We start from the raw sequence: 26,132 nt of genomic DNA on the forward strand, positions 1-26,132 counted from the left end.
TCTTAAAATTATGCTCAGGGTTAAGTCTTCAGTTTTCTAATCCGGAGGAAAATGACTTATTTTAAAATGCAGTAAAAACACCGCATTCCTTTGGCACAGGATGAAGACCAGCTCAGCTCTTCAGCCGTTGATCATTGTCTATTGTTCTCCAAACAGTAAACCACTATTTCACACCAAGAGACTGTGAGCGGCAGTTCTGGCTGAGTCCTGGGCTTCTCATGAATATGAAGTAAAGGGCTCTGACCCAGAAAGTGGTAGGTAATCTCAAAGAGAAAAAAAAAAAAAAAAAAAGGACAGGTAGGAATAAAATTAGGTTTTATGTAATTCTACACTCTTGCAATCTCCTGCAGGTTCTGAGCAGGGTAAAATGGGGTCTCGGAAATGTGGAGGCTGCCTAAGTGGTCTGCTGATTCCGCTTGCACTTTGGAGTATAATTGTGAATATATTACTGTATTTCCCAAATGGGCAAACTTCCTATGCATCCAGCAATAAACTCACCAACTACGTGTGGTATTTTGAAGGAATCTGTTTCTCAGGTGTCATGGTAAGTGTGACTTTGGAGACTTGGGATTGCAAAGGGGGATGTTTTTACTAAGAATTGTCTTGTTCCTAGCAGAAATGATGAATAATGGAAAAATCATTCTACTAATCCTGGGTTTGGGATTTGGAAGATGGGTGGGGGTAGAGAGGCTGGTAGTCCGTGAGGACTTGGGAGGGCAGCTTTGTTTTCGGTAAGCTGCCCATTTATGTCACTCATGCAATGTAGGAAATTAGTCCTAATGAAAGTATGTGGGACGCTGGCTTTAGAAATATTATGTCCTCATGAACCCTGTGTGTAGGTTTAAGCTATTTAATTTCCAGTGGCATTGCTCTTTTCCAGAATAGTTTCTATCTGCCTTCACAATTTCTCTAGATTGGAGAGGTATGAAGACCGTGTGGAAATAGAGATTTGGAGATTCAGACAAATTTGCATTCAGATATAAGTTCTGCCATTTGTGTCATGAGACCTTGAGCAAGTTACTCAGTGTCTTTGAGCCTCAGTATCCTATTTGGAAAATGGGAGTAATGGCATTTACTTTTTAGGGTAATTGTGGGGATTCAATAAAATCTCATGAATGAAGGGCCCAGGATGGAGGCTGATATGTAGTAGGGAGTCAGTGAATATTGTGATTATAAATACTCGATGATGGGCCACATTATCATTAAATAATCTTATATTTTACCCCTAATAATGGAGCATGTTTTTGAAAACTAAATTGAGTTATTTACAGTAAGCATCCATGAGTGTTTTCCTGATGACTTTGTACTCTTTAAAAACAAACTGACAGTAAATCATGTTGGCAACTTAGAGGAAAAAACACTTTTCCTGACCATATCATATCTAAAAACAGCACATTGTGCCCTGTAAGCTTATCATACTTCCAATAACATAAAAAGAAAATGCATTATAATTTATCTCTACATCTTTGTGGGTATTATGGTATTTGAATAGCTATGATGAAAGGCAGTTTTCATTTGGTTACTATTTTGAATAGCAAGGGAGTCAACTTTAAAGTATTAACACCCAATGCTATTAAAGTTGCTATATGATAGGTACCTATTGAGTGTTTGGTGATCAGACTATAAATAGATGCAAACTGTTTGGAGAAGATCTTGATATGCTATATTAAGATCCATGAAAATGTCTGAAAATTCATTCTGAGGAAATAATCCATAACAAGGAAATTGACGCACAGATATTTCTGGCAGCAAATAATTAGTAGGAGCACCCTAGCATAGAATTGGCCAAGTAAACTGTGGTACATTCACTTCATATGGTGATGAAAATTATAATTGCGAAGATGTAATAACATGGAAAGTGCATATTATTTGGTGTTAGGCAAAAAAAGATACAAAAAATGTGAATAAATTACGATTCCATCTAAGTAAAATATATACATGTGGTAAAACACTGGGAGTAAATACATAAAAGACATGTGAGGGTGGTGGGATTTGGGGTAATTTTCCTTTAGTATGCTTGAGCCCTGTGTTTCAGTTATTTAGTTATTCAGTTTTTTACAATGAAAAAAAGAAAGGAGTTTCTCTTTCAACACGGGCAATGCCTGTGTTTCTCTTTTGACACAGGGTTCCTGGGTCCAGGTCTAATGATTTCTAATAATATTGGAATGAAGCCTGTTACTATATCTGATGAACCATGACTTCTCTCACCATTGTTTCCCTCGATATGTAATTGTAATAAATGGATCAGTTGTATGGCATCACTAAGATTAAACCAGAATCTACTAAAATCTGTGATACCTAATGGTGTTGAAAGGAGGAGAATATAGGACTCTTTTGTTTATATTCCGTATAAAATTTAAAACTTGGAAAAAGAACTTGTTCTCTATTTTCCATGGTCAAGGAATTCTTGAAAAACATTATTCGTCCTGCATTGAATCCTTTTTGGAGAAAGAAGAGGAATATAGATAAATAAATAAACAGACAAATGAAAGCTGAAGGAATTTGGAAACTGGAAATGTTGAGTACACATAGTAAAATAGTGATGAACTCAGCTTCAAGATTCAGTCCTGAACATTGAGAGTGAAGGATAGGTAGAGAATTTTCCAGAAGCAATTCACGGTCCATACCTGCCCAAATCAGGAACTGTAACAATAAAGAAATCTATGTTCTTTCCAGAACTTGAGCCCTTTGCCTAAGATACCAAGAAAGGGAAGTAGAATACATTGAACTCTCCCAGACTGTTGGCTTGATAAAGACAAAGCACACTCGAAAATTTGAACCTTAGATGGTTTGAATGCTTAGGGAAATTAAACCGACTTTACTTTGAACTAAGACATGTAGTTTCAATTTATTTTCTTTTTTTTTAAATTTTTTTCATGTTTGTTTATTTTTGAGAGAGAGAGAGAGAGGGAGAGACAGAGAGCATGAGCAGGGGGAGGGGCAGAAACACAGAGGGAGACAGAATCAAAAGCAGGCTCCAGGCTCTGAGCTGTCAGCACAGAGCCCAATGTGGGGCTTGAACTTACAAACTGTGAGATCATGACCTGAGCAGACGTCTGACGCTTAACAGATCACCCAGGCATCCCAAGACCTGTAGTTTCAGATTAACTATGCTTCTTACCTGCATTCCCAGAGGGCAGTAAATGGAGAGAGTCTGGCAAACAGCAAAGTCTGGTGAATGATTTTCCTTTGACCTCCACAACCGAGTCAGTGAGAAATGTGGGTTTGCTGCCCAGGGTGGTATTCCTATGTCCATACCATTTACTGCTTAATCATTAACTTTTGATGACTGGTAATCAGGATAATAATAGCTATCATTTATCAATCACTTACTATAAATCAAGCACTATGTTCAAAATTTTACGTACATTACCTCATAACAACCCAAAGAAGTGAGTCTCCAAAACCATTTTATAGGGAAGGACTCTCAAATTTGCACCGCTAGAAAATGGCAGACCTGGGATTCGAACCCGGGTCCCCTTGGCCCCAGAGTCCCTACTCTAAATCACTGTGCTCTGATTATGACTAGTATTCCATTTCTGATATCTCCTCTCTTTCCTACTACAGATGCTTATAGTAGCAGCAGTTCTTCTTGTACTGGAGAATGATAATAACTGTAAATGTTGCCAGAGTGAAAACTGCAGCAAAAAATACATGGTAAGAGCAATAGTACTTTGAGGATGGTTGAGGGAGCCCTGGCTCACTCAGACACATGAAAATATTGACACTATTATACCCTCTCCATGCTCCTTTCAATTCAGAGCCCAAGAGTTTCCTCAAAAAAATTATCTTTCATTTTGTTTACAGTCTTTCCTCCACCTTTGCCCTGCTGATGTTCTTCCAGAAGTTCAGGATTTAAAGATACACAAAATTAGAAAATAATACTACCTTTTCCTAACTGGGTTTCTGTGAGTTTTTTTCCCCTTTTCTACTTCATTGAGGACAAATTTGCATAAAATAAATAGCATCCATTAAAATTGTACATTACTATGAGTTTTGACAGCCAAATACACTCATGAAACCACCATCACCATCAAGACACAGAACACTTCGCATCAGCCCCAAGAGACTCACCTTTGATCTGCTTTATATCATAATTAGCTTGCACTCAATGTAAATAGAATCATGCAGTATCTGTCTCTTGTATCTGGCTTCTTTCAGCATAATGATTAGATTTATCCACATGTTAGATATATGTGATGTATGTTTTTTGAACTCGGTCTTTAAAAATAACAAATAAAATCAAGAGAGAATAATACAACCAAATTTTCTAAGCCTGTGTTCAACAGGCAGGTGCTAGGCTCCTACATTTCCATCATTGTTCTTCTCCTCCTCAAGGTTAGCTTTGAATCTTATTTGCACAGCACTTTATAATTTTTTAACACTTATCCAGTGAATTAGATGATTGTTATCCATACTTTCTATGAGTTATCTGTGGCTCAAAGGGAACATGTGATGTATTAACTAAAAAGAACTTTACTAGAGGCCTGGCAGGCATATCTTGCAATGGCAGTTGCCCACCTTGGCTGAACATTGCAATCATCTGAGGGCTTGGAGTTGGAATCCCACCTCCAGACACCCTGACCTAGTTGGTCCGAGGTGCAATCAGATTTTAATGTGCAGTCAAGATGGCATGGCCGGCTTTCTTTGACAGATGCCTTTGGATGACTAAAATAGCTGCTAAATTTAGAACTGTGCTCCTGGTGGAGAAGAATTGAAAACTTGAAATGCATTCTGTGCACGTGCATGCACATATGCACTGTGTGTATGTGTTTTCTTAACCAACTGACTCGGCATCCCCCTGTAGCTGCTGGTATTATGCTTATGGAAACGCTTGCAAAATGGCTTAGGTGAAGCAGTAGATTCAGGTAAACATTAACCTGTGATACTCAGGGAATCTCTAGAAAACAAACCATGTGCCATTAAGTTTGTAATAAAAATAAATGTGTCCATTTTGCCTTGACTCACTTTTAGCATTTCTGGCACAAATGGATGCTATAAGCAGTGTGGAGTCTGGACAAGGTCTTAAAATGAAATTGAATGAGATGACTGGCATCTCAAAGGGAAGAGCAGGGGGAAGGGAGGAAGCATTCCCTGGATTCTCTGCTTAGCTCTTTCAAGGTAAGCTCTCGAATAGGGTCCCAGTTTATATGCCCCCGGGAGTCAATACCTGATGGAAAAGAAAGAAGTTAGCCTGGTAGCCATTAGAGCAAGATTTCTGTTTAAGGAAGAGAGGAAGCTGCTACTGAAGTCCAGCCAAAGTTATCACGACAACACTGGGCAACGTTTCTCCGTTGTCAATAGAAAGTAGAAATACAGAGTTTTATGTAAAACTTCTCAGTTATGTTGGTAATTAATTGTCATTTAAATTAAATAAAGCACATCTTGCAGGCTAATTGTGAGTCTGCACCAGTTTGCAACTGCTGAAGTTCTGTGATGGAAATTGATTCACTTTACACTGGAGAAAAAGTTTTCCTCAAGTTTCCTTCCTCCTTAACAAAAACATACCTCCATTACTCTTTATTTATTAACCAAAACACATGCCTTTTTTAAAAAACAAAATAAAACACATCCTTCCTTTTTTGTATACAGAGTTGTATACTACTACTTATAGTAGTTTTGTTTTTTTCATGGTTTTAATTACATATATTCACTAGAATTCTTAACTCTTAGGAACCTTAATTGCAAGGGAAAACCAAGAAGTAAGCAATTGTGAAGTGTTGTATATCAACATTCAGTTGATTGGCAAATTCATGAATATGCTATTTCATAATTCCTTTTGTTTGCCATTAATAAAACATATGCTTTGATTTTTATTTTATTCTATCTTTGGCAAAGGGCTGGCATAAACTTGTGGTGGTGATTTGATTAGCATTATTTTTTTTAATTTAATTAATTTTTTAAAATTTATATCAAAGTTAATTAGCATATAGTGCAATAAAGATTTCAGGGTAGATTCCTTAATGCCCCTTACCCGTTTAACCCCTTCCCCCTCCCACAACCCCTCCAGTAACCCTCTGTTTGTTCTCCATATTTAAGAATCTCTTCTGTGTTGTCCCCCTCCCTGTCTTTATATTATTTTTGCTTCCTTTCCCTTATGTTCATCTGTTTTGTATCTTAAAGTCCTTGTATAAGTGAAGTCATATGATACTTGTCTTTCTCTGACTAATTTCACTTAGCATAATACCCCCCAGTTCCAACAACATAGTTGCAAATGGCAAGATTGTATTCTTTTTGATTGCCAAGAAATACTCCATTGTGTATATATACTACCTCTTCTTCATCCATTCATCCATCCCATGGACATTTGGGCTCTTTCCATACTTGGGCTATTGTTGATAGTGTTGCTATAAACATGGGGGTGCATGTGTCCCTTCAAAACAGCACACCTGTATCCTTTGGATAAATACCTAGTAGTGCAATTGCTGGGTCATAGGGTTGGTCTATTTTTAATTTTTTGAGGAACCTCCATACTATTTTCCAGAGTGGCTGGACCAATTTGCATTCCCACCAGCAGGGCAAAAGAAATCCTCTTCCTCCGCATCCTTGCCAACATCTGTGGTTGCCTGGGTTGTTAATGTTAGCTATTCTGTTAGGTGTGAGGTGGTATCTCATTGTGGTGTTGATTTATATTTCCCTGATGATGAATGATGTGGACCATTTTTACATGTGTCAGTTGGCCATCTGGATGTCTTCTTTGGAGAAGTGTCTATTTATGTCTTTTGCCCATTTCCTCACTGGATTATTTGATTTTTGGGTGTTGAGTTCAAGAAGTTCTTTATAGATTTCAGATACTAACCCTTTATCTGATATGTTGTTTGCAAATATCTTCTCTCATTCCTTCGGTTGCCTTCTAGTTATGCTGATTGTTTCCTTCGCTGTGCAGGTTTTTATTTTGATGAGGTCCCAATAGTTCACTTTTGCTTTTGTTTCCCTTGCCTCTGGAGATGTGTTGAGTAAGAAGTCCCTACAGCCAAAAAGAGGTTTTTGCCTGTGTTCTCCTTGAGGGTTCTGATGGCTTCCTGTCTTACATTTAGGTCTTTCACCAATTTTGAGTTTACTTTTGTGTATGGTGTAAGAAAGTGGTCCAGGTTCATTCTTCTGCATGTCACTGTCCAGTTTTCCCAGTCCCACTTGCTGAAGAGACTGTCTTTATTCTATTGGATATTCTTTCCTGCTTTGTCAAAGATTAGTTGGCCATATGTTTGTGGGTCCATTTCTGGGTTCTCTATTCTGTTCCATTGATCTGAGTGTCTGTTTTTGTGACCGTACCATACTGTCTTGATGATTACAGCTTTGTAATACATCTTGAAGTAAGGGACTGTGATGCCTCCTGCTTTGGTTTTCTTTTTCAAGATTGCTTGGCTATTTGGGTCTTTTCTGGTTCCATACAAATTTTAGGATTATTTGTTCTAGCTCTGTGAAGAATGCTGGTGTTATTTTGATAGGGATTGCATTGAATATGTAGATTGCTTTGGGTAGTATTGACATTTTAACAATATTTGTTCTTCCTATTCAGAAGCATGGAATCTTTTTCCATTTTTTTGTGTCTTCTTCAATTTCTTTCATAAGCTTTCTATAGTTATTCAGTGTATAGATTTTCCACCTCTTTGGTTAGATTTATTCCTAGGTATTTTATGGTCTTTTGTGCAACTGTAAATGGGATTGATTCCTTGATTTCTCTTTCTGTTGCTTCATTATTGGTGCATAGGAACGCAACCAATTTCTGTACATTGATTTTATATCCTTAAAACTTTGCTGAATTCAAGGATCAGGTCTAGTAGTTTTTTGGTGGCATTTTTTGGATTTTCTATATTAGAGTATCATGTCGTCTGGGAAGGGTGAAAGTTTGACCTCCTCCTGGCCGATTTAGATGCCTTTTATTTCTTTGTGTTGTCTGATTGCTGAGGCTAAGACTTCCAATACTGTGTTGAATAACAATGGTGAGAGTGGACATCCCTGTCTTGCTCCTGACCTCAGGGGGAAAGCACTCAGTTTTTCCCCATTCAGGAGGATATTAGCATTGGGTCTTTCATGTATGGCTTTTATGATCTTGAGGTATGATCCTTCTACCCCTTCTTTCTTAAAAGTTTTTTATCAAGAAAGGATGCTGTATTTTGTTAAATGCTTTCTCTGCATCTTTTGAGAGGATCATGTGTTTCTTGTCCTTTCTTTTATTGACGTGATGAATCACATTGATTGTTTTGCAGATATTGAACCAGCCCTGCATCCCAGGTATAAATTCCACTTGGTTGTGGGATTTTTTTAATGTATTGTTGGAGCCAGTTGTCTAATATCTTGTTGAGGATTTTTGCATCCATGTTCATAAGGGAAATTGATCTATAGTTCTCCTTTTTAGTGGGGTCTGTGTCTGGTTTTGGAATCAAGGTAATGCTGGCTTCATAGAAAGAGTTTGGAAATTTTCCTTCCATTTCTGTTTTTGGAACAGCTTCAAGAGAATAGGTGTTAACTCTTCCTTAAATATTTATTAGAATTCCCCTGGAAAGCCATCTGGCCCTGGACTCTTGTTTTATGGGAGATTTTTGATTACTAATCGATTTCTTTACTGGTTATGGGTCTGGCCAAATTTTCTATTTCTTCCTGTTTCAGTTTTGGTAGTGTATATGTTTCTAGGAATTTGTCCATTTCTTCCAGATTGCCTACTTATTGGCATATAACTGCTTATAGTATTCTCTTATTATTGTTTTTATTTCTGCTGTGTAGGTTGTGATCTTTCCTCTTTCATTCTTGATTTTATTTGTTTGGGTCCTTTTCTTTCTCTTTTTGATCAAACAGGCTAGTGGTTTATCAGTTTTGTTAATTCTTTCAAAGAACAAGCTCCTGGTTTCATTGATCTGTTCTGGGTTTGTTTGTTTGTTTGTTTGTTTTTGTTTTGATAGCATTGGTTTCTGCTGTAATCTTTATTATTTCCTGACTTCTGCTGGTTTTGGGTTTTATATGCTGTTCTTTTCTCATCTCTTTAAAGTGTAAGGTTATGTTGTGTGAGACCTTTCTTCCTTCTTTAGGAAGACCTGGATTGCTATATACTTCCCTCTTATGACTGCCTTTTTTGTGTCGCATAGGTTTTGGGATGTGGTGTTATCATTTTCATTGGTTTCCATGTACTTTTCAATTTCCTCTTTAATTTCTTGTTTAGCCCATTCTTTCTTTAGTAGGATGTTCTTTAGTCTCCAAGTATTTGTTATCTTTCCAAACTTTTTCTTGTAGTTGATTTCAAGTTTCACAGCATTGTGGTCTGAAAATATGCATGGTACAATCTCGTTCTTTTTGTACTTGTTGAGGGATGATTTGTGTCCAGTATGTGATCTATTCCAGAGAATGTTCCATGTGCACTGGAGAAAAATGTATATTCCGCCGCTTTAGGCTGAAATGTTCTGAATATTTCTGTTCAGTCCATCTGGTCCAATGTGTCATTCAAAGCCATTGTTTCCTTGTTGATTTCCTGTTTAGATGATCTGCCCATTGCTATAAGTGGGGTGTTGAAGTCCCCTACTATTATGGTATTATTATCAATGAGTTTCTTCATGTTTGTGATTAATTGATGTATATATTTGGGTGTGCCACACTTGGAGCATAAATATTTACAATTTTTAGGTTTTCTTGGTGGCTAGACCCCTTAACTATGATATAATATCCTTCTTCATCTTTTGTTACACTCTTTATTTTAAAGTCTAGATTGTCTGATATAAGTATGGTACTCCGGCTTTCTTTTGTCGACCATTAGTATGATAGATGGTTCTCCATCCCTTACTTTCAATCTGAAGGTGTCATTAGGTCTAAAGTGGCTCTCTTGTAAACAGCATATAAATGGATCTTGTTTTCTTATGCATTCTGTTACCCTATGTCTTTTAACTGGAGCATTTAGTCCATTGATGTTTAGAGTGAGTACTGAAAGATATGAATTTATTGCCATTATGATGCTTGTAGAGTTGGAGTTTCTGGTGGTGTTCTCTGGTCCTTTCTAGTCTTTGTTGTTTTGGTCTTTTTTTGTTTTCCTATCCTTTCTTTTCTTTTCTTTCCTTTTTTTTCTTTTCTTTTTCTTTCTTTCTTTCTTTCTTTCTTTCTTTCTTTCTTTCTTTCTTTCTTTCTTTCTTTCTTTCTTTTCTGTCTTCTCTCCCCTCAGAGATTCACCCTTAAATTTTCTTTCAGGGCTGGTTTAGTGGCCATGAACTCCTTTAATTTTCATTTGTCTGGGAAACTTTTTATCTCTCCTTCTATTTGGAATGACATCCTTGCTGGAGAATTCTTGGCTGAATATTTTTCCGATTCAGCACATTGAATATATCCTGCCCCTCCTTTCTGGCTTGCCAAGTTTCTGTGGATAGGTCTGCTGCAAACATGATCTGTCTTCCCTTGTAGATTAAGGACTTTTTTTCCCTTTGCTGCTTTCATGATTCTTTCCTTGCCTGAGTCTTTTGTAAATTTGACTATGATATGCCTTGCTGATGGTCTTTTTTGTTGAATCTTATGGGAGTCCTCTGTGCTTCCTGGATTTTGATGTCTGTCTTTCCCCAGGTTAGGAAAGTTTTCTGCTATGATTTGCTCACATAACCTTTCTACCCCTTTTTCTCTTCATCTTCTGTTACCCCTGTGATTCTGATGGTGTTCCTTTCTAATGAGTCACTGATTTCTCTAATTGTCAAATGGTGCTCTTTTGCCTTAGTCTCCCTCTTTTCTCCACTTCATTGTTCTCCATAAGTTTGTCCTCTATATCACTGTTTCACTGTTCTGCCTCATGCATCCTGCTGCTGTGGCATCCATTCGAGATTACAGCTCGCTTATAGCATTTTTTAATTTCATCCTGACTAGATTTTACTTCTTTTGTCACTGTAGACAGGGATTTTAATCTATTTTTGACCCCAACTAGTATTCTTATTGTTGTGATTCTAAATTCTGGTTCAGACATCTTGCTTGTATCTGTGTTGGTTAAGTGCCTGGCTGCCGTTTCTTCCTGCTCTTTTTTTGGGATGAATTCCTTCATTTCATCATTTTGAAGGAAGAAAAGGAATTAATAAGGTAAAAAAATAAAATTAAAAAATTAAAAACACCTCCCCCCCCTACACACAAAAGAATCAAATAAACAATGTTAGATCCTAGGTGTGTTTTGGTCTGGTTATTAAAAGGAGTTTTATCGATTAGAGAAAAAAGGGGGTGGGGGAAGGAAAACGTTTGAAAATTTGAAAAAAATGAATACACTGAAAGAAAATGAGGGGCGCCTGGGTGGCGCAGTTGGTTAAGCGTCCGACTTCAGCCAGGTCACGATCTCGCGGTCCGGGAGTTCGAGCCCCGTGTCGGGCTCTGGGCTGATGGCTCAGAGCCTGGAGCCTGTTTCCAATTCTGTGTCTCCCTCTCTCTCTGCCCCTCCCCTGTTCATGCTCTGTCTCTCTCTGTCCCAAAAATAAATAAACGTTGAAAAAAAATTTTTTTTAAAAAAAAGAAAATGAAATGATGGAAGTAAAATAGAATTTGAAAAATTCACAAAAAAGTAAAGAATACAGTGAAAAAAATAAAGAAAAATATTTTTAATGAAAATTAAAAATAAATTTTTTTTTCTCTTTATGTATTCAAGAAAAAGAAAACAAATGAAAAAGAGAAAAAAAATCGAATAGATGGACCAGTGAACATACCGAAATGCAATTGAAATTGCATTGTTTTCCCCTAGAAGTCAAACTATGAAGCAATTTATAGTCCATGAACTAAGCAGGCAGAGATTTGTGTTCCTGAAGAGAGAGGTTTGCCCAGTTGTGTGGGGCTTAGTATAATTGCTCCATCCTCCACTAGATGGCGCTGCTTAGCTTACTGGGGTGGATTGTTGTCGTGGCACTTGTAAGTGTATATGACCATGCACGGGAGAGGTGAAAATGGCATCACCCAGCTACCCAGACTTTGGGGAGAAGTCTGTTCTCCCCGATCAGCAATTGCGCACCTGTCCTTTGTTTGGCTTCCATTCACTCCCCGCTTTTACACTGTCCATAACCAAGCGCGGTCAGGTTGCCAGGAGGCACCTCCCTCCTGAATTTTATCTCAGATGCAGCTGTGTCTCCCCACACCTCACTTCTGAGGGACTGTGGCTTTGACCTGCTCAGACCTTCTGGGGGAGCGTTCACCGAGCAATGGCCAGGTGATGACCCCACCCAGGAACGTTCATGGGCCATGCTTCTGCCAATGCCCAGAGACTGCAGCTGGGTGCCAGCCCACCCTAGAAAATGTTCACACAACCGTGTAGCAGCAGCGTTTCAGGGATTATGGAAAATCTCAACACATGGCTGGCACCAGGCTTCACTGTTGACCTTGTTCCAGCACCAGCGAATGTAGTTGCTCTCCAGGGTCTCCGGACACCTTTGCCTGTGAGGCCGTAGGGGAGGGCACACAGCCTCCACCATATGTCCTCCTAGCAGGGGAACCGCCTCTTTTCTGTGGCCTGAGGACCTTGCTCTCTGCTCCTGGGGATTCGTCCTTCCCACCAGAGCACCACCTGGTATCCACTGCGGAGTTTCAAACTCTGTGCTCCCCTTGTTTATAGAGTCTTAGTGGAATTTAAATTCTCTCCTTTCTCCTTTCTCCCTTTTTAGTTCAGTCCCTGTGGCTGTTTCCACTTTTTCTCCTGCTGCTTTTCACGGGTGGTGCTTTTCCCATACTCTCTCCCCCTTTCCTCTAGAAGAAAAAACAGCTCCCTGCCCTCCACGGCTTCTATCTCCCCCAGTTCACCTCTCCATGCAGCGTACCTGCTGAGTTCTGTGGTTTGGGTTGTGCAGTTGTGTTAAACCTCAAATCAGTTTTCTAGATGTGCAGGGTGGTTTAGTATTGATCTGTCTGTATTTCATGGATGCAAGATGCAAAAAAAAACTTCCATGCTGTTCCCCCATCTTGGCTCCTCTTCTGCTATTTTATAATATCTAAAGCATATGTTTCCTCATAGTGTGATTTTTCAGTGTGGCACAAGACATTTACTAACAGACCCAAATATCTTTAGTTCCTCCCTAATAGAAAGAGAAAAGTAGGTAAACTTATGTTCAGTAAGCAATGTTTCAGTAACTTATTTTGTTTGTGAGTGATGTACCTATTCAATGAATTACCATCATTTAACTTGACTTAGTGTAACTTTAAGGTTTTAAGTTAGCAAAAAGATTTTGGAAGCTAATTTAAAACCAATGTATTTTATAAAACCTAATCATTATTGAAAAATTCAGTATTAAACTTCTATCACATATGTATTTAACTTGCTCTGAACACTTAGGTTACTTAGATTACTCATGAAGATTTCCTGACACAATAGACAAAGTTAGCTATCATTTTAAGTTATTTTCTGGTTGACAAATTTTGTGAATTATATATATATTAGGCAAGCTTCAAACACCATAGAAATGAAACACCTAAAAAGTTGAACATGCATTTTCTCTCTTTCTCTCAACTGCTGTGCTTGACATACATTCAGCAATTTATTTTTACTGTAGGCTTTTGTTTTAGGTTGAATTTATGGTTCTATATTCTTAAACACACAGTAGAAATAACATAAGTTTCTTTGACTAGTAATCCTAGATAGAAAAAAATTGTATGACTGTGTTATGTTTAATGATGACAGCTCTAAAGATATGCTTGTTAGATTTTGTCCCCAACAATTTTTAAACTAGCTTTATTTACCAAGGATTATCCCAGATCTTGTGAACTTAAAATTTTTTTTAGATTAGTCTCTGTGTTTCTGAGAACTTTAAGAATACTTAATTTATATGAGAACTCATTTACCTCTACTCCAATTAGAATAGAACCCTTTTGAGAGATTTTATAAATTGTTTTGGTAATATCATCTGAAGGTAGGAAAATATCACACATCTGCAACATACACATATAGACATAAAGAAACATATAGACAGACACAGAGATTGTACAGACTTCGTTTTGATACAAAACTCACTAGTTTATAAAAGAGTCCATATTGTGTTTCTGGTAGAAGAAATCATGGCTACCAGCTCAGTTAGCTGTAGCTTTCTACTAACATTTGTGGAGAAGACTGTTAAGATTTTTATCTGCCCTTGACAAATCATTTTATGAAGTCTGCGGACTAGATTTGGGGTGAAGGAATTTCTATAGCAGTTTTTTTTTTAAACTCCTCCCCTACCTCCAGGCCCTCCCTCCCCCACCCCTTCAGTCCCAGGCAATTGTGAGCAGTGTTTTAATTATCTCCTGGGATGTTTACATTTCAAAGACATGGTAAGAGTTATAGCTCCCAGGGATAGAGAATATAGATTCCCTTTCAGAAGGAGTTTGGGGGCATATTTGTCTATTATTAAGAGGTCTAGAATGATTACTATTTAGATTTTTTCCTCTTTTACTGAAGCTTGAGGCAATTCTGTTTCCAATGTCCTGATCTTTTACAACATCTACAGCCATTTCGAGATGAATAGGTTTGGGAATTGGTAAGGATAGATAGGTGGAACTTTGAATTGCTTTTAGCTTCTAGTTCCATAAAGACTAGATTTTTAGGGCAAGGAGAGTTGGTTTTTAATTACTGAAGGAACTGGGTCACAGCCTGAATGTTATCAAGGGACTGGCCCACCCATCCAACTACATTATCTTCAATTTGCTTCTTTATATCAGGAAGACGAATTTCAACTAAGATAGAAGTAAAAAAATTTCTGTGTTCTAGATTTACAGTGGTGTATCTTTCTAATATTTTCAAAATTATTTCACAAAGCCTTCAGCATCCTTTCTTTCCCTCTAAGGGCCCCATTTCAGCTTAGGATAGACGGCCTTGATTTTAAGTGTCTATCAGGATCTGAATATGAATTTTCAGTTTGGCCAACTTCTGACCATAGAGCCCCTTAAAAAAATTGTTTCAAATATTTAAACCAAAAGTAAGTCCATCACGTGACTCAAAACCAAAACTAAGTCTATCAAGTGACTCAAAACCAAAACCAATACTTAACCATGAATATAAAAGATGTCCCCAAAGAGGATGCAAAAGATACAGTCCTCGCAAGATCCAGAACCACTCCCAAAGGTAGCAATAGCAAAGACATAGACACCTCCTCCTGAGAGCTGGTGGACAGTTGGTAGAATGCTAGCCACAAGGGGCGTGCAACCCAATTTCTGTATGGCGTATTCTTGGGGGCCCGATCTGACAGTTGGTCATCTCCAAGAACTGACACTTGCCTGCCTGACAGGCAGAAAGCCAAGCCAAGTTCTCAGAACTCAAATAAGAGACAAACAGGAAAGTGATAGCTGTTCCTGGGAGGGAAAGGATCAATAACTAATGGATGACTTGAAACCAGATTTTAACCAGAGTTACAATCCAAAGAACCAATTCTGACTATGTTTTTCTCCTGCCAATCTGAGTCTGAAAAGGAAAAGACTCCTACCACCTTTGCTCAACCAGTCCCCCACAGGCAGAGATCCAAACAACTGACATGGCAAGAATTCTGTGGATTTTGTCAGAGATCCAGGATCTCTAACTGTAGCTCCTGAACTGAGCAAGGTGTCCCTGGCCAGTGTGCCCTGTGTTGGGTGCCAGAAACTGTGGGGGAGAAAAGTTTTACTCAGCTCTCTTACGGTTCCCGGCTCAGTCTGAAAATTAAAACTGACAGATTAACCAGAGAAAGGCATACACATTTTATTAAGATTTTACGTGTACATGGGAACCTTCACAAGAGAATGAAGACCTGAAGAAGTCAGCGTAGCAAGTTTCTATGCCTTTTACATAAAGAAACAGCAATGAATTTGTGAAGAATTGGTAGGGGCACCTGGGTGGCTCAGTCGGTTGGGCAACTGACTTCGGCTCAGGTCATGATCTCATGGTTTGTGGGTTTGAGCCCCGTGTCGGGCTCTGTGCTGACAGCTCAGAGCCTGGAGCCTGCTTCAGATTCTGTGTCTCCCTCTCTCTCTTCCTCCCCTGCTCGTTCTCTGTCTCTCAAAAATAAATAAATGTTTAAAAAATTTTTTTTAAAGAATTGGCAAGAGTGAGGCGTTTGGGCTAGGGGTAGTAAGTGGTGAAGAAGTAACTAGGAAGATAAGGTTTAGTTTATCAAGGTTTGTTTATACAGGTTTCTTGGCCCCAAATTCCCTGTCTCTGCTGATAAGAATGTCTTCCTTCCTCCTGGTACAGAGAGGGTAATAAAACATGGCAGTTTTATGACCTGTTTCAGCGAAGAAGGGCAAAAAGGTTGGGAGCAGTCAGAGTGACCATCCTGCTTCTGCCATTTTCTTGAACTCCTTCAGTTTAAGGTATTCACTATGCTAAGGTGCCATGTTTTGGGGGTGATCTGAGCCCTATTAACTTATTGCTTGCTCTTCATTCTTCTGTGGAGCCTCATTTTCTACCAAAATGCTGTAGGTTGTTATCCCTGGAAACAACTATCAGCTAAATCAAGGTACTTGGAATAATAGATAATATTTTAATTATATTTACACTTTTCAAATAATTTTTATATCCACTCTGTCCTTTAATTTTGAAACAGTCCTGTTACGGAGTTACTATAATCATCTATATCATTTACATTTTATAGAAGATGAAACTGTAACTCAGAGAGATTCTCATTCTGGATTTATTTTGAGGCTTATCTGGGTTGTGTAATGGTATGCACTCATTAGACTGTAACTTACATATGTACACACACATACGTATTATTCTATGGTTGCCAGTTTCCCCAAATGAAAAAATTCTTCACTGATCTTTCCAGTGAATGTCTTAAGAGCACATTTGGTAAACAAGGAGCTCAATCTTTTCAAAACATCCTTCTTCCTTTTTGGAAGACTGCATCAGTGAATAGGTAAATTTTCTTTATAAAGTGTAACAAACAGTACTGTTTAAAAAAAGGGTAAGTGTGTTTATCGCATCCCATGATGGGGCAACATTCTATTAAAGTCAATATGAAAAATATAATTTGAAAGATATTTTAATCATATGTGAAGACATCAGTGAAATAATACCAAATAGGTAAAAAGCAGAATTGTTCTCTTCTTATGTTTTTAAAGTATATTTTTCTGATTTTCCATAATGAGCATGTATTAATGTTATTAATCGGTAAAATAATGCTAACTTACTTGAAATATATATGATTTGAGATTACTTTTGTTCCAAAAAAATCACAGGGTTGTTTTGCTCAGTTTTCCTGGTTTCAGTTTTTGAGTTTATTGTTAACTAGCTTGGCTGTTCTCTCACTTGAAAACAACATTTCTAAAACTAGATTAAATTGTCTCCCAAACCAAACTACCCTTCTTGGCATCCCTATTTCTGTCCTTTTTGTTCAAGTTTCAAACTCTGGAATTTTTTTTTTCAGTCCATCTCCAGCTACCTATTTCCATCCCAATGTCTTTTCTTTAGCTCATCTCTTTGTCACCTCAATTTAAAGTTGTCTCCACATGGAATCCTTATCTTGGACTCTGTCACTTCCAGCTAGCATGCTGTCACTGCCAGAGCCATCTTTCAAAATTATGTATTTGCTCACGTCACTTCCTTGCTCAAAAACCAAGTACATGGCTTGTTGGAAAAAGAGCTATTCTGGGTCTTTATCAATTCAAAATGAACTTGGTACATTTTGTTTCAGGAAGCAAGGAGGTGCTCAAGGAATGATAGGGGTATCTCAAAGGGTACAGGAATTGACTTAATAAGATGTTCCCACTGCCATGCTTGGACCAAATGAGCATCTAAAAGAATAATAACAGTTATGAATTAAACACACTGAATTAGAAAATCCATGAGTCCACAATAATAGGAAGTTAAAAATGCAGAAGAAACGATAGAATTAGAGAAGCAGCACCCTGCAATCAATCACTGTGATAACTGGTAATCAGTGGATATGAGGATCATCAGTGGATGGTAAATCCATTAGTTGAAATGTCCTTAGGGAATAGCATATGACACAGTCTCAAAGTATTACCACACAAATTACTAGTTGCAAGGTGGCATATGTTTATAGATCTGAAAAACATCACCTTAACCAACAGATCAAAAGCATCACCAATTGTAGTGAGAGGCTCATAATGTATGCACATCCATTAGGTGTTCTTGACAAAATGTTGAACCTAAGTTTGGTTGTGAGGAAGCAATCAGAAAACCCCAGGTTGTGGGACATTCTATAAGGCAACTTGCTGGTATTCTTCAAAAACAGTTTAATATTCTAAAAAACTAAAAGGCAGCAAGACTAATGTAGATTAAAGGAAACTAAAGAGATGTAACCCTGTGTGTAAATTTTCATTGGGTCCTGTACAAAAAAGTAAAAACAGTTGCAGAATAGTAGAATATCTTTATTTTGGGGAGATATGTACTGATGTGTTTAGGTGTGAGATATCACAATATCCACAACCTATTTTCAAGGGGTAAAGCAACAAAAATGTGTAAATAAATAAAGATATGTGCATGTATATGTGCATATACATACAGAAAAAGGGAGAGCAAGCAAAAATGGTAAAATATTCACAGAAGGTGAGTCTAGATAAAGAGTATACAGAGGTATATTGACTATGCATTCAGCCTTTTGGTAGATTAAAAAAAATTAATGAAATGCCACTGGATATAACAAGTTGCACTCATTTTGTAAGCAACTCAAGGGCTGAGTCATGTCCAATAACCTCATTTCCCCAGCATTAGCACCCCATGTCAATCTGGTCTTCATAAACTTCTCCCCTCTGATGCTTGATAGGAGCCCTCTCTTAGGTCAGACCAGTCTACTTACGCTTACAACTCTGCTTGTACCCATCCGCCTATGACTACTGCTCATTCTCTCTACTCAAATGAAAACGTTCTCCTCCTCATCAATACCATCCTCACCTGAACATAAATATGGTCACCTAGGCTGACACCTGCTGTTTCCCCCTCATATTTATATAAGTGAAGATATTCACATATCATCCTCACATGAGAAAAGCAATGGTCATAGCTTGATTCTTAGAGAACCCACCCTACCTAGAAAATAACATCTTCAATAAAGAAATATAGGTTGATTGATCACACACCTTCACTGCATTAATGTATGATCATTATTTTGATATAGAAATTCCATAAGAAAGGAACAAATTTACTAAAGTAACTAGTTTCCTCTGTGGAATGCCGAGCAAAAAGTCATTTTAAAAACTTATTTTAAACATTAGGTGCTTTTGAATTAAGTGTTTCCATTTTTATGTGGACATTTGGTATTACACAGTCTGCAGTAGGCATGGATGAGTAGGGGAAGGTACCTATCTGATCATTTATCCACAATATCTCCTTGTCTCATCCTATAGCATTAACCGTCTTCTTCTATGTTTAATTTAGACACTGCTGTCAATGATTTTTTCTTCCCTTGGAATTGCTTTCTCTGGATACTGCCTGGTCATATCTGCTCTGGGCCTTGTTCAGGGTCCATACTGCCGCACTCTCAATGGCTGGGAGTACGCCTTTGAAGGCACTGCTGGACGGTAAGGAATAATTCTCCAAATCAAGAGGCTCAGTAAACCAGAAACACCTGGCTTCATGCTCCTGCTCCCTTTCCATGATAACTTTGGGGTTCCATGTGGGTACGTTAGTGCAGAATTTTCCTATTAGTTTAATAACACACAGACCAATTTCTTCCTACACAGATCTCTGGTTAGATGGAGGGTTTTTTTTTTGCCAGTCTTTTAATGTCCTATGCATTCACTATTTTGAGGCTGATGTGGAGATATCCAAATGAAATGTGTGTTTTTCCTATACTTCAGAACAAAGCTTTGTGGTTATTGTGGTCTGGCAACTGCTGGAGCCTGGGACTTGAGTGGTTCTAGCAACTCAATCTTGTTTTGTGGCCAATTTGGATGTGTGGTCCGTTACAGATGGGAAGGGGCTTGGCTGGGAAAGAATCACAGTACCCATGGATGATGTTACCCATGCTATGCCATCAAGGACAACACAGAGATAGAACTGGGCAGGGTGAGCAGCAAAGTGCAGAATGAGATCCAGGGACATGACCAGGTGCAGGAGTTTATGGAGGAGCCAGGAGATTATCTAGCATGTATTGAAGAAGAATCTAGGGCAGTAGCCTTACTTAGAGGGCTGGTGGTTCAGTCAGGTGTTGAGGAACCCAATCCTAGATCGAAGAACACCTCACACTGACATTGAGCCTACCAGCACCTGGTTTATTGACCTGCCAGCACCTGTAGAAACAGCTCTAGAGGAAGCAGGGCCCAGTTGGAGATATAGGAGAGGTTCATTGAATCTCTCCCTGTCTCGTCTTGTGCTCAGAATTCTAATGGTATAAACTGAGGGAGTGTCAGTATCACTCCGTAGGGAAGTTACAGTTTCTTCTCAACACCATGTGACTGGGTCTATTGTTCAAGGCCCACATTCATTTGAATGCTTACATGCTCACCTAGGCCTGCATTGCAAAGCTACTTCTGTGCCCATAGTCGCCTTCATTCATTCTGAAGCTTCCAGTGCCACGTTGCTTGAGCAGAGCTCTCTTTCAGGTCAGGGGAACTAGAAAATAACTCTGAGCACTCTTGTGGGACACAAGGGGCTTAGGAAAGGGGACCTAATGTAGAAAGTCCCACTGGGTGCAAAAAATCATTTTTTGTGCCATCATCCCCTGAACTTTCCTCCACACCCAAACCAATGAAGACTTCCCCTTCAAAGCAAGAACCTCAGACTTCTCACATGCCTCTCCATTACTCTTTAAAGTTGTCCTTGATAGTCATATTCATCCAATCCCAACTATATACAAATATTTGGAGGTAAAACATCGGCAGCCACGAAGGGAAGTTAAGTCTCTGGTCTCCTAAAGAAATTTCCAAGGCTTGGCAAATTCTGGGCGAAACAAGTGTTAATGTTGAAATTCTACAAATCAGTTATTGATTTGCACATTCATGCAACAAATATTTATTGAGCACCTACTATGTTCAGGTCTTGAATTAGGTGCTAGAGAGTCAAAGATAAATTACATAGGTTTACTTCCCTCTAGGAGCTCAGACAGACCTTACCGAATAGAATGCTAAGATGGGAGCTTTTTTGTAGCAGAGGGTCTTCAATGCTTATACATCTGGGTTCAAGTCTTCTATATGCTACTTACAAAATCTATGACTTAAACAAATATCCCTAAGCCTCTGTAAATGGGAGATCATGATCATTTCTATCTCATAGAACTCACAATTAAATGGAAGGAAAGCACAAATTAGATTTCATAAATGCTTAAGACATGCCAGCTTTTATTACTAACATCATTACCCTGTGTAATCTTTTATGCCACATGAGGTCCTCCACCTGCCCAGGTGGGGTGGAGTGGGGGGCAGTAGATACAGCCACTGACATGGTGACTGGTAAGGATCCTGAATCAGTTTCATTCAACAGGTATTTGTTGATCTTTGCCATGTACCAGGCACTGCTTTAGGTCTTAGACCTGGCTATTCAGGGGTGCATAAATCACAATGAGGCTCTCAGAGTACACAGTTTAGTGAGGGAATAGATATAGATACAGATAAGATAAAATTACAATATAATAAAGTAAAAGTTGTGATAGAGTCGTATATGGAGGTTGTGGAGGAAAGGACTATCAGAAAAAGTGTCTCTATTCCTTCCAGACCCTGCTAATGCACTTATGAGCCTGTGGTTTACACAAAGAATAAATAGCACCATAGTCCGGGAGAAAAATCAAAGCCCTGCAAATCACCTTGCTTAAAAGTGTTGGGTGATCTGTGCATAGCATATACTGGGAACAGTCTAGAGTAAGGATCTTTTTTTTTTTTTTTTTTTTTAAATTTTTTTTTTTTCAACGTTTATTTATTTTTGGGACAGAGAGAGACAGAGCATGAACGGGGGAAGGGCAGCCCTGCAAATCACCTTGCTTAAAAGTGTTGGGTGATCTGTGCATAGCATATACTGGGAACAGTCTAGAGTAAGGATCTTTTTTTTTTTTTTTTTTTTTTAAATTTTTTTTTTTCAACGTTTATTTATTTTTGGGACAGAGAGAGACAGAGCATGAACGGGGGAAGGGCAGAGAGAGAGGGAGACACAGAATCGGAAACAGGCTCCAGGCTCTGAGCCATCAGCCCAGAGCCCGACGCGGGGCTTGAACTCACGGACTGCAAGATCGTGACCTGGCTGAAGTCGGACGCTTAACCGACTGCGCCACCCAGGCGCCCCTAGAGTAAGGATCTTGAAGGGATTAGCTTCCCTAGTGGCTGAGACTGAGTTAAGAGTATGAGGGTGTATGAAATGGGTCTAGGGTAATAGTAACAGAAAATTACATCTGTACCATGCTTTACAGGTTCCAAAGCATTTTTTACACACTTTTCAACAAATATTCATAATAACCCTAGGGTTAGATATATTAAGCCCATTGTCCAAATAAGCCTCTAGAGGTCAGAGAGGTAAAGTCTCTTGCTCAAGATCCTACAGATTCAGGAGTTCCATATTGAATACTCTTTGCCACTTGAGACCTAAGGGCCATGAGCAACATCAGGAAATTCTCAGAGTGCTTCTGAGTGTCCTGGAGCATAGAGAGTAGGAAATAAAGAGAGGAAACAGAGAACGAAAGAAATAGGAGAGAAATGGAGGGGGGAGAAGGAAAAACTAAGAGAAGAGAGAAGTCATGGTGGTAGTGTTCCTCAAAATGCAGAATTCATCTCTTTCTACCACAGACGCTAATGCTCAAGGCCACTTGTCCAGTACCCAGGTTGCCTTAATTGCTGTCTTAAGGAAAAGCATATTGCTGTTGACAAGACATTTATAAACAACTCTGCCATGTAAATAGGTTCGATTATTTTTGTTTGGGGAATTTTCTGAGGAGGCCAGTTTTCCATTTTGATTCAGTTGAACAGTGTCACCCTTAGGACAAGTGCTGATAGCCATAGCATATCTGGAAGTGAGCATAAGTCAGCAGGGTAGATTCAGCATGGTTTTAAGATTATCTTCATAGTGGTTTAATTCTCACAATCTAGTACAAAACTAAACTAATTGAACCTTTCAATCTTTTGCATTCCCACCTCAGAATCTAAATCTTAGCAGCAGTCAAGCAGCAATGTTCTAAAGTCACCCTGTGGACTCCAAACCAGGAACAGTAGTATCACTGGGAACTTAAAAGATCTTGGGCGCCTGGATGGCTCAGTCAGTTAGGTGTCTGACTCTTGATTTCAGCTCAGGGCATGATTTCATGGTTTGTGAGATTGAATGCTTTGTTGGGCTCTGCTGGGACAGTGTGGAACTCTCTACTTCTCATTGCCCCTCCCCCACTCGCTGCCTTTCACACGTGCACGCTCTCTCTCAAAATAAATAAAAACCAATTAAAAAAAGAAAAAATAAAAAGAAATGAAAAATCTTAAGCCCCATCCAGACCTTCCGAATCAGAAATTCTGGGGTGTATCTCTGTAACCTGCATTTTCAGAAGCCCTCCAGATAGTCCTGATCTATGCTCAAGTTTGAAAAACAGTTTGAAAGGCCTTTGGGACAGAGTCTAGGAATTTCTAGCAGCATTTACCTTTGCTATTTTGCCACAGGTGTGATTTTTGAATCTAGCACAAGCTCAGCTTTGTCTCTGACAGCCCAGGCTAACTTCTGGACTTTTAGGGAAATGAACGATCTTCAACTTTCTTGGTATTGACACATGCTGCCTTTTGTTACTAGTGAACTTATCCATATGTGCTTGCCTTCTAACTGAACTAAAATGGTCTCTGAGGCAGGCATCATGTTTAAATAAGCATAGCCCAATGCTATGCATACTATATATATACTATGCATATATATATATGAATGATTTTTTAAATGTATTAATTCACATTTAATAATATTATGTATTTCAATCATATATATTAATTTCCCAAACAGACCAAACATCTGTGGCCTTCTTGCTTGGACCAATTTTGCTGACCATATCCCTCCTCTCTGTCAGTTTCCTTACAGATTCCAGCATCTGGATTCAGTGCCTGGAACCTGCACATGTAGTGGAGTGGAATATCATTTTATTTTCCATTCTAATAGCACTCAGTGGGCTTCAGGTGATTGTTTGCCTGATCAGAGTAGTCACTCAGTTATCCAAGATACTGTGTGGAAACTATTCAGTCATCATCCAGGTAACAGATCATTAGTGGCGCCTGTACGTCTTCCATTTTACCCCCACTGTCCAAGATTCAGTGACTCTTGTTAAATGGTTTTTAGACTCCCATCATTTTCTTTCCCTTCCTACTGCCCTCATCTTTACTCAAACTTTAATATTTCATTTTTTTTATATTCCAATGTGTCTCTTGGCTTGCCTATATGAAATGAATCAATGGAATAGTTATAAAATCTGCACTCAGTGTTTAGTGGTGAAAACAGCAGAAATGTTTTGCATGAGCAACATTTCAGTGTTCTGTGTAGAGATAACCCAAAGCACAGAGAAGTCTTACTGTTTATTGAGAATTTCCCTGTTCATAAGATAACTGAAGGCTCATAACATTATCCCATTGAAATAATTTCTCTTCTGAATGCTGCTACATTAACCTAATAACTATTCTTTATACTGAATCATTAGCAATTGATTTTAAAGGAGAGAAATCTGTTTTTATCTCTTCAAAACTGCTTCTGCTTCATCTACTAAAATATTGATGTTAATTTAGTTTGGTTGAAACTGCTAAAACTACCCGGCAAGTCCCAAGTGAACAGAAATCATGAGTGAGTAATCTTGCGTCTTATTTAAAAATAACGTACACCCTTCCTGGTAGTTTCAAATAGATATTTTCCAAATTCATCATGTTTTGAATATGAACTATAACTTTAAGTTGCTACCTGGATTATGGATCATTAATCAAGCCAAATTTACTACTTTACTCACTTTATTTTTCTTTTTTCATAGCCTGGAATTATTTGAATAAGGACAAGAATGTTTTCCATTATCAAGATATGCCATCTGTTTTTCTCATATCTACTGTATAGACTTAAGGGCAATATTCCAGTGATGGTGTTTTCTCCATTTGGTGTTTGTTGTGCCTGCTTATGAAATTTACATTCCTCACTGAATGTGCCAACTATGCTACCTTTCCATTTAGAATATTTTTCTAAGCAATATGTGTCAGGATCTTCAGAAATGTTTATACCCTTTGGTCAAACAAATCCATTTCCAATAATCCATACTATGGAAATAAATAAGAATAGAAGATAAAACTTTATGCAAATATAAATAATACAACATTATTTAATATTCTGGAAAATTAGAAATATCCAACAGTCTAACTTTAGGGGAAGAATTAAATAAAGAGTAGTATATTAGTTGTAATATTATAAAGTCATTACAAAATATGTCACACAATCATTACAAATTACATTTTTAAGATTATGAATACTGTTAATTTACAAAACAGATTATAAATTCATGTTTATAGTATACATATAACCACCTAAAGTAAACACCAAATAATCAAAATTTACAATAAAAACTAAATCTAGAAGGATTTTCAGAAAAATGTCAGCTGTCATTGACTTGGATCATAGGTGACCCTTCCTACTTTTCTATATTTTCCAAATTTTCTTTATTATGTTTTATCATTAAAATACATTTTTAAAACTCATATTTTTACTATTAAGATTTTTTGCTTTTTTCTGTTTAAAGATACTGCGTTTTTCATGTTTTCCTACCTTGAGTATCTATAATATATCATAAAGTAGTACTTAATGTTCAGTAAGGAAAGTAGTGAGGTAGAAAAGACAAAAAAAGTTTTATATAAGCCTATATAATCTTACTGAGCTGTTAGCCTAATTTTCTCATTCCTGATGATGAGTGTGGTGGGCTACAAGAGGTAGCCTTGAAATAAATGATCAGTTGAGGATATGCTCAGTGGGTTAAAGAAAGTGACCATTGATCAGTTGATAGCTATACTTTGGGCAGTTACCATTACTTGCATTTATAGAAAAAAAATTAAGTAAAACATTTAGAAACTTTCTACCTATACTTACCATGACTTCTTGGAGAACAGCAGCCATGTTTTATATTTCCCATCATCCATAGGACATAGCATAAAGTGGGCATAGTAGACACTCAGTATTGGATATTCATGTCAGGCCCTTCTGCCCTTCATCGTTGCTCTGCTGAACACCTGTCTCCAACATAGGCCCACCAGGCCATAACACTTCTGCCACTTGCCCATTGCTCTCCTCCATGAACACTGTCAATAATACTCTGTCAACACTTGCTCTGTGCCAA

At 38.1% G+C, this 26,132-nt stretch overlaps 1 protein-coding gene across 1 annotated transcript; it reads left to right on the forward strand.

Moving 5' to 3' along the window:
* Window positions 1–25,500, forward strand: TM4SF18 (transmembrane 4 L six family member 18). The gene is made up of 6 exons (XM_043595160.1): window positions 1–254; window positions 351–544; window positions 3,568–3,657; window positions 19,268–19,410; window positions 23,847–24,027; window positions 24,789–25,500. The coding sequence occupies exons 2-6, from the start codon at window positions 368–370 to the stop codon at window positions 24,801–24,803; spliced, it is 606 nt and encodes a 201-aa protein (XP_043451095.1). The 5' UTR covers window positions 1–254; window positions 351–367; the 3' UTR covers window positions 24,804–25,500.
* The last annotated feature ends 632 nt before the right edge of the window (window positions 25,501–26,132 follow it).

This window comes from Prionailurus bengalensis, chromosome C2 (genome assembly GCF_016509475.1).
Source record: "Prionailurus bengalensis isolate Pbe53 chromosome C2, Fcat_Pben_1.1_paternal_pri, whole genome shotgun sequence".
NCBI classification, from domain to species: domain Eukaryota; kingdom Metazoa; phylum Chordata; class Mammalia; order Carnivora; family Felidae; genus Prionailurus; species Prionailurus bengalensis.

What these genes read in the sequence shown, in the direction of transcription:
- TM4SF18 (XM_043595160.1), top strand. Translation starts at nt 368, where the DNA reads ATGGGGTCTCGGAAATGTGGAGGCTGCCTAAGTGGTCTGCTGATTCCG. An exon ending in TCTGTTTCTCAGGTGTCATG is followed by an intron (nt 545 to 3,567) that starts GTAAGTGTGACT and finishes TTCCTACTACAG; the next exon opens with ATGCTTATAGTAGCAGCAGT. An exon ending in TTTGAAGGCACTGCTGGACG is followed by an intron (nt 19,411 to 23,846) that starts GTAAGGAATAAT and finishes CCTCTCTGTCAG; the next exon opens with TTTCCTTACAGATTCCAGCA.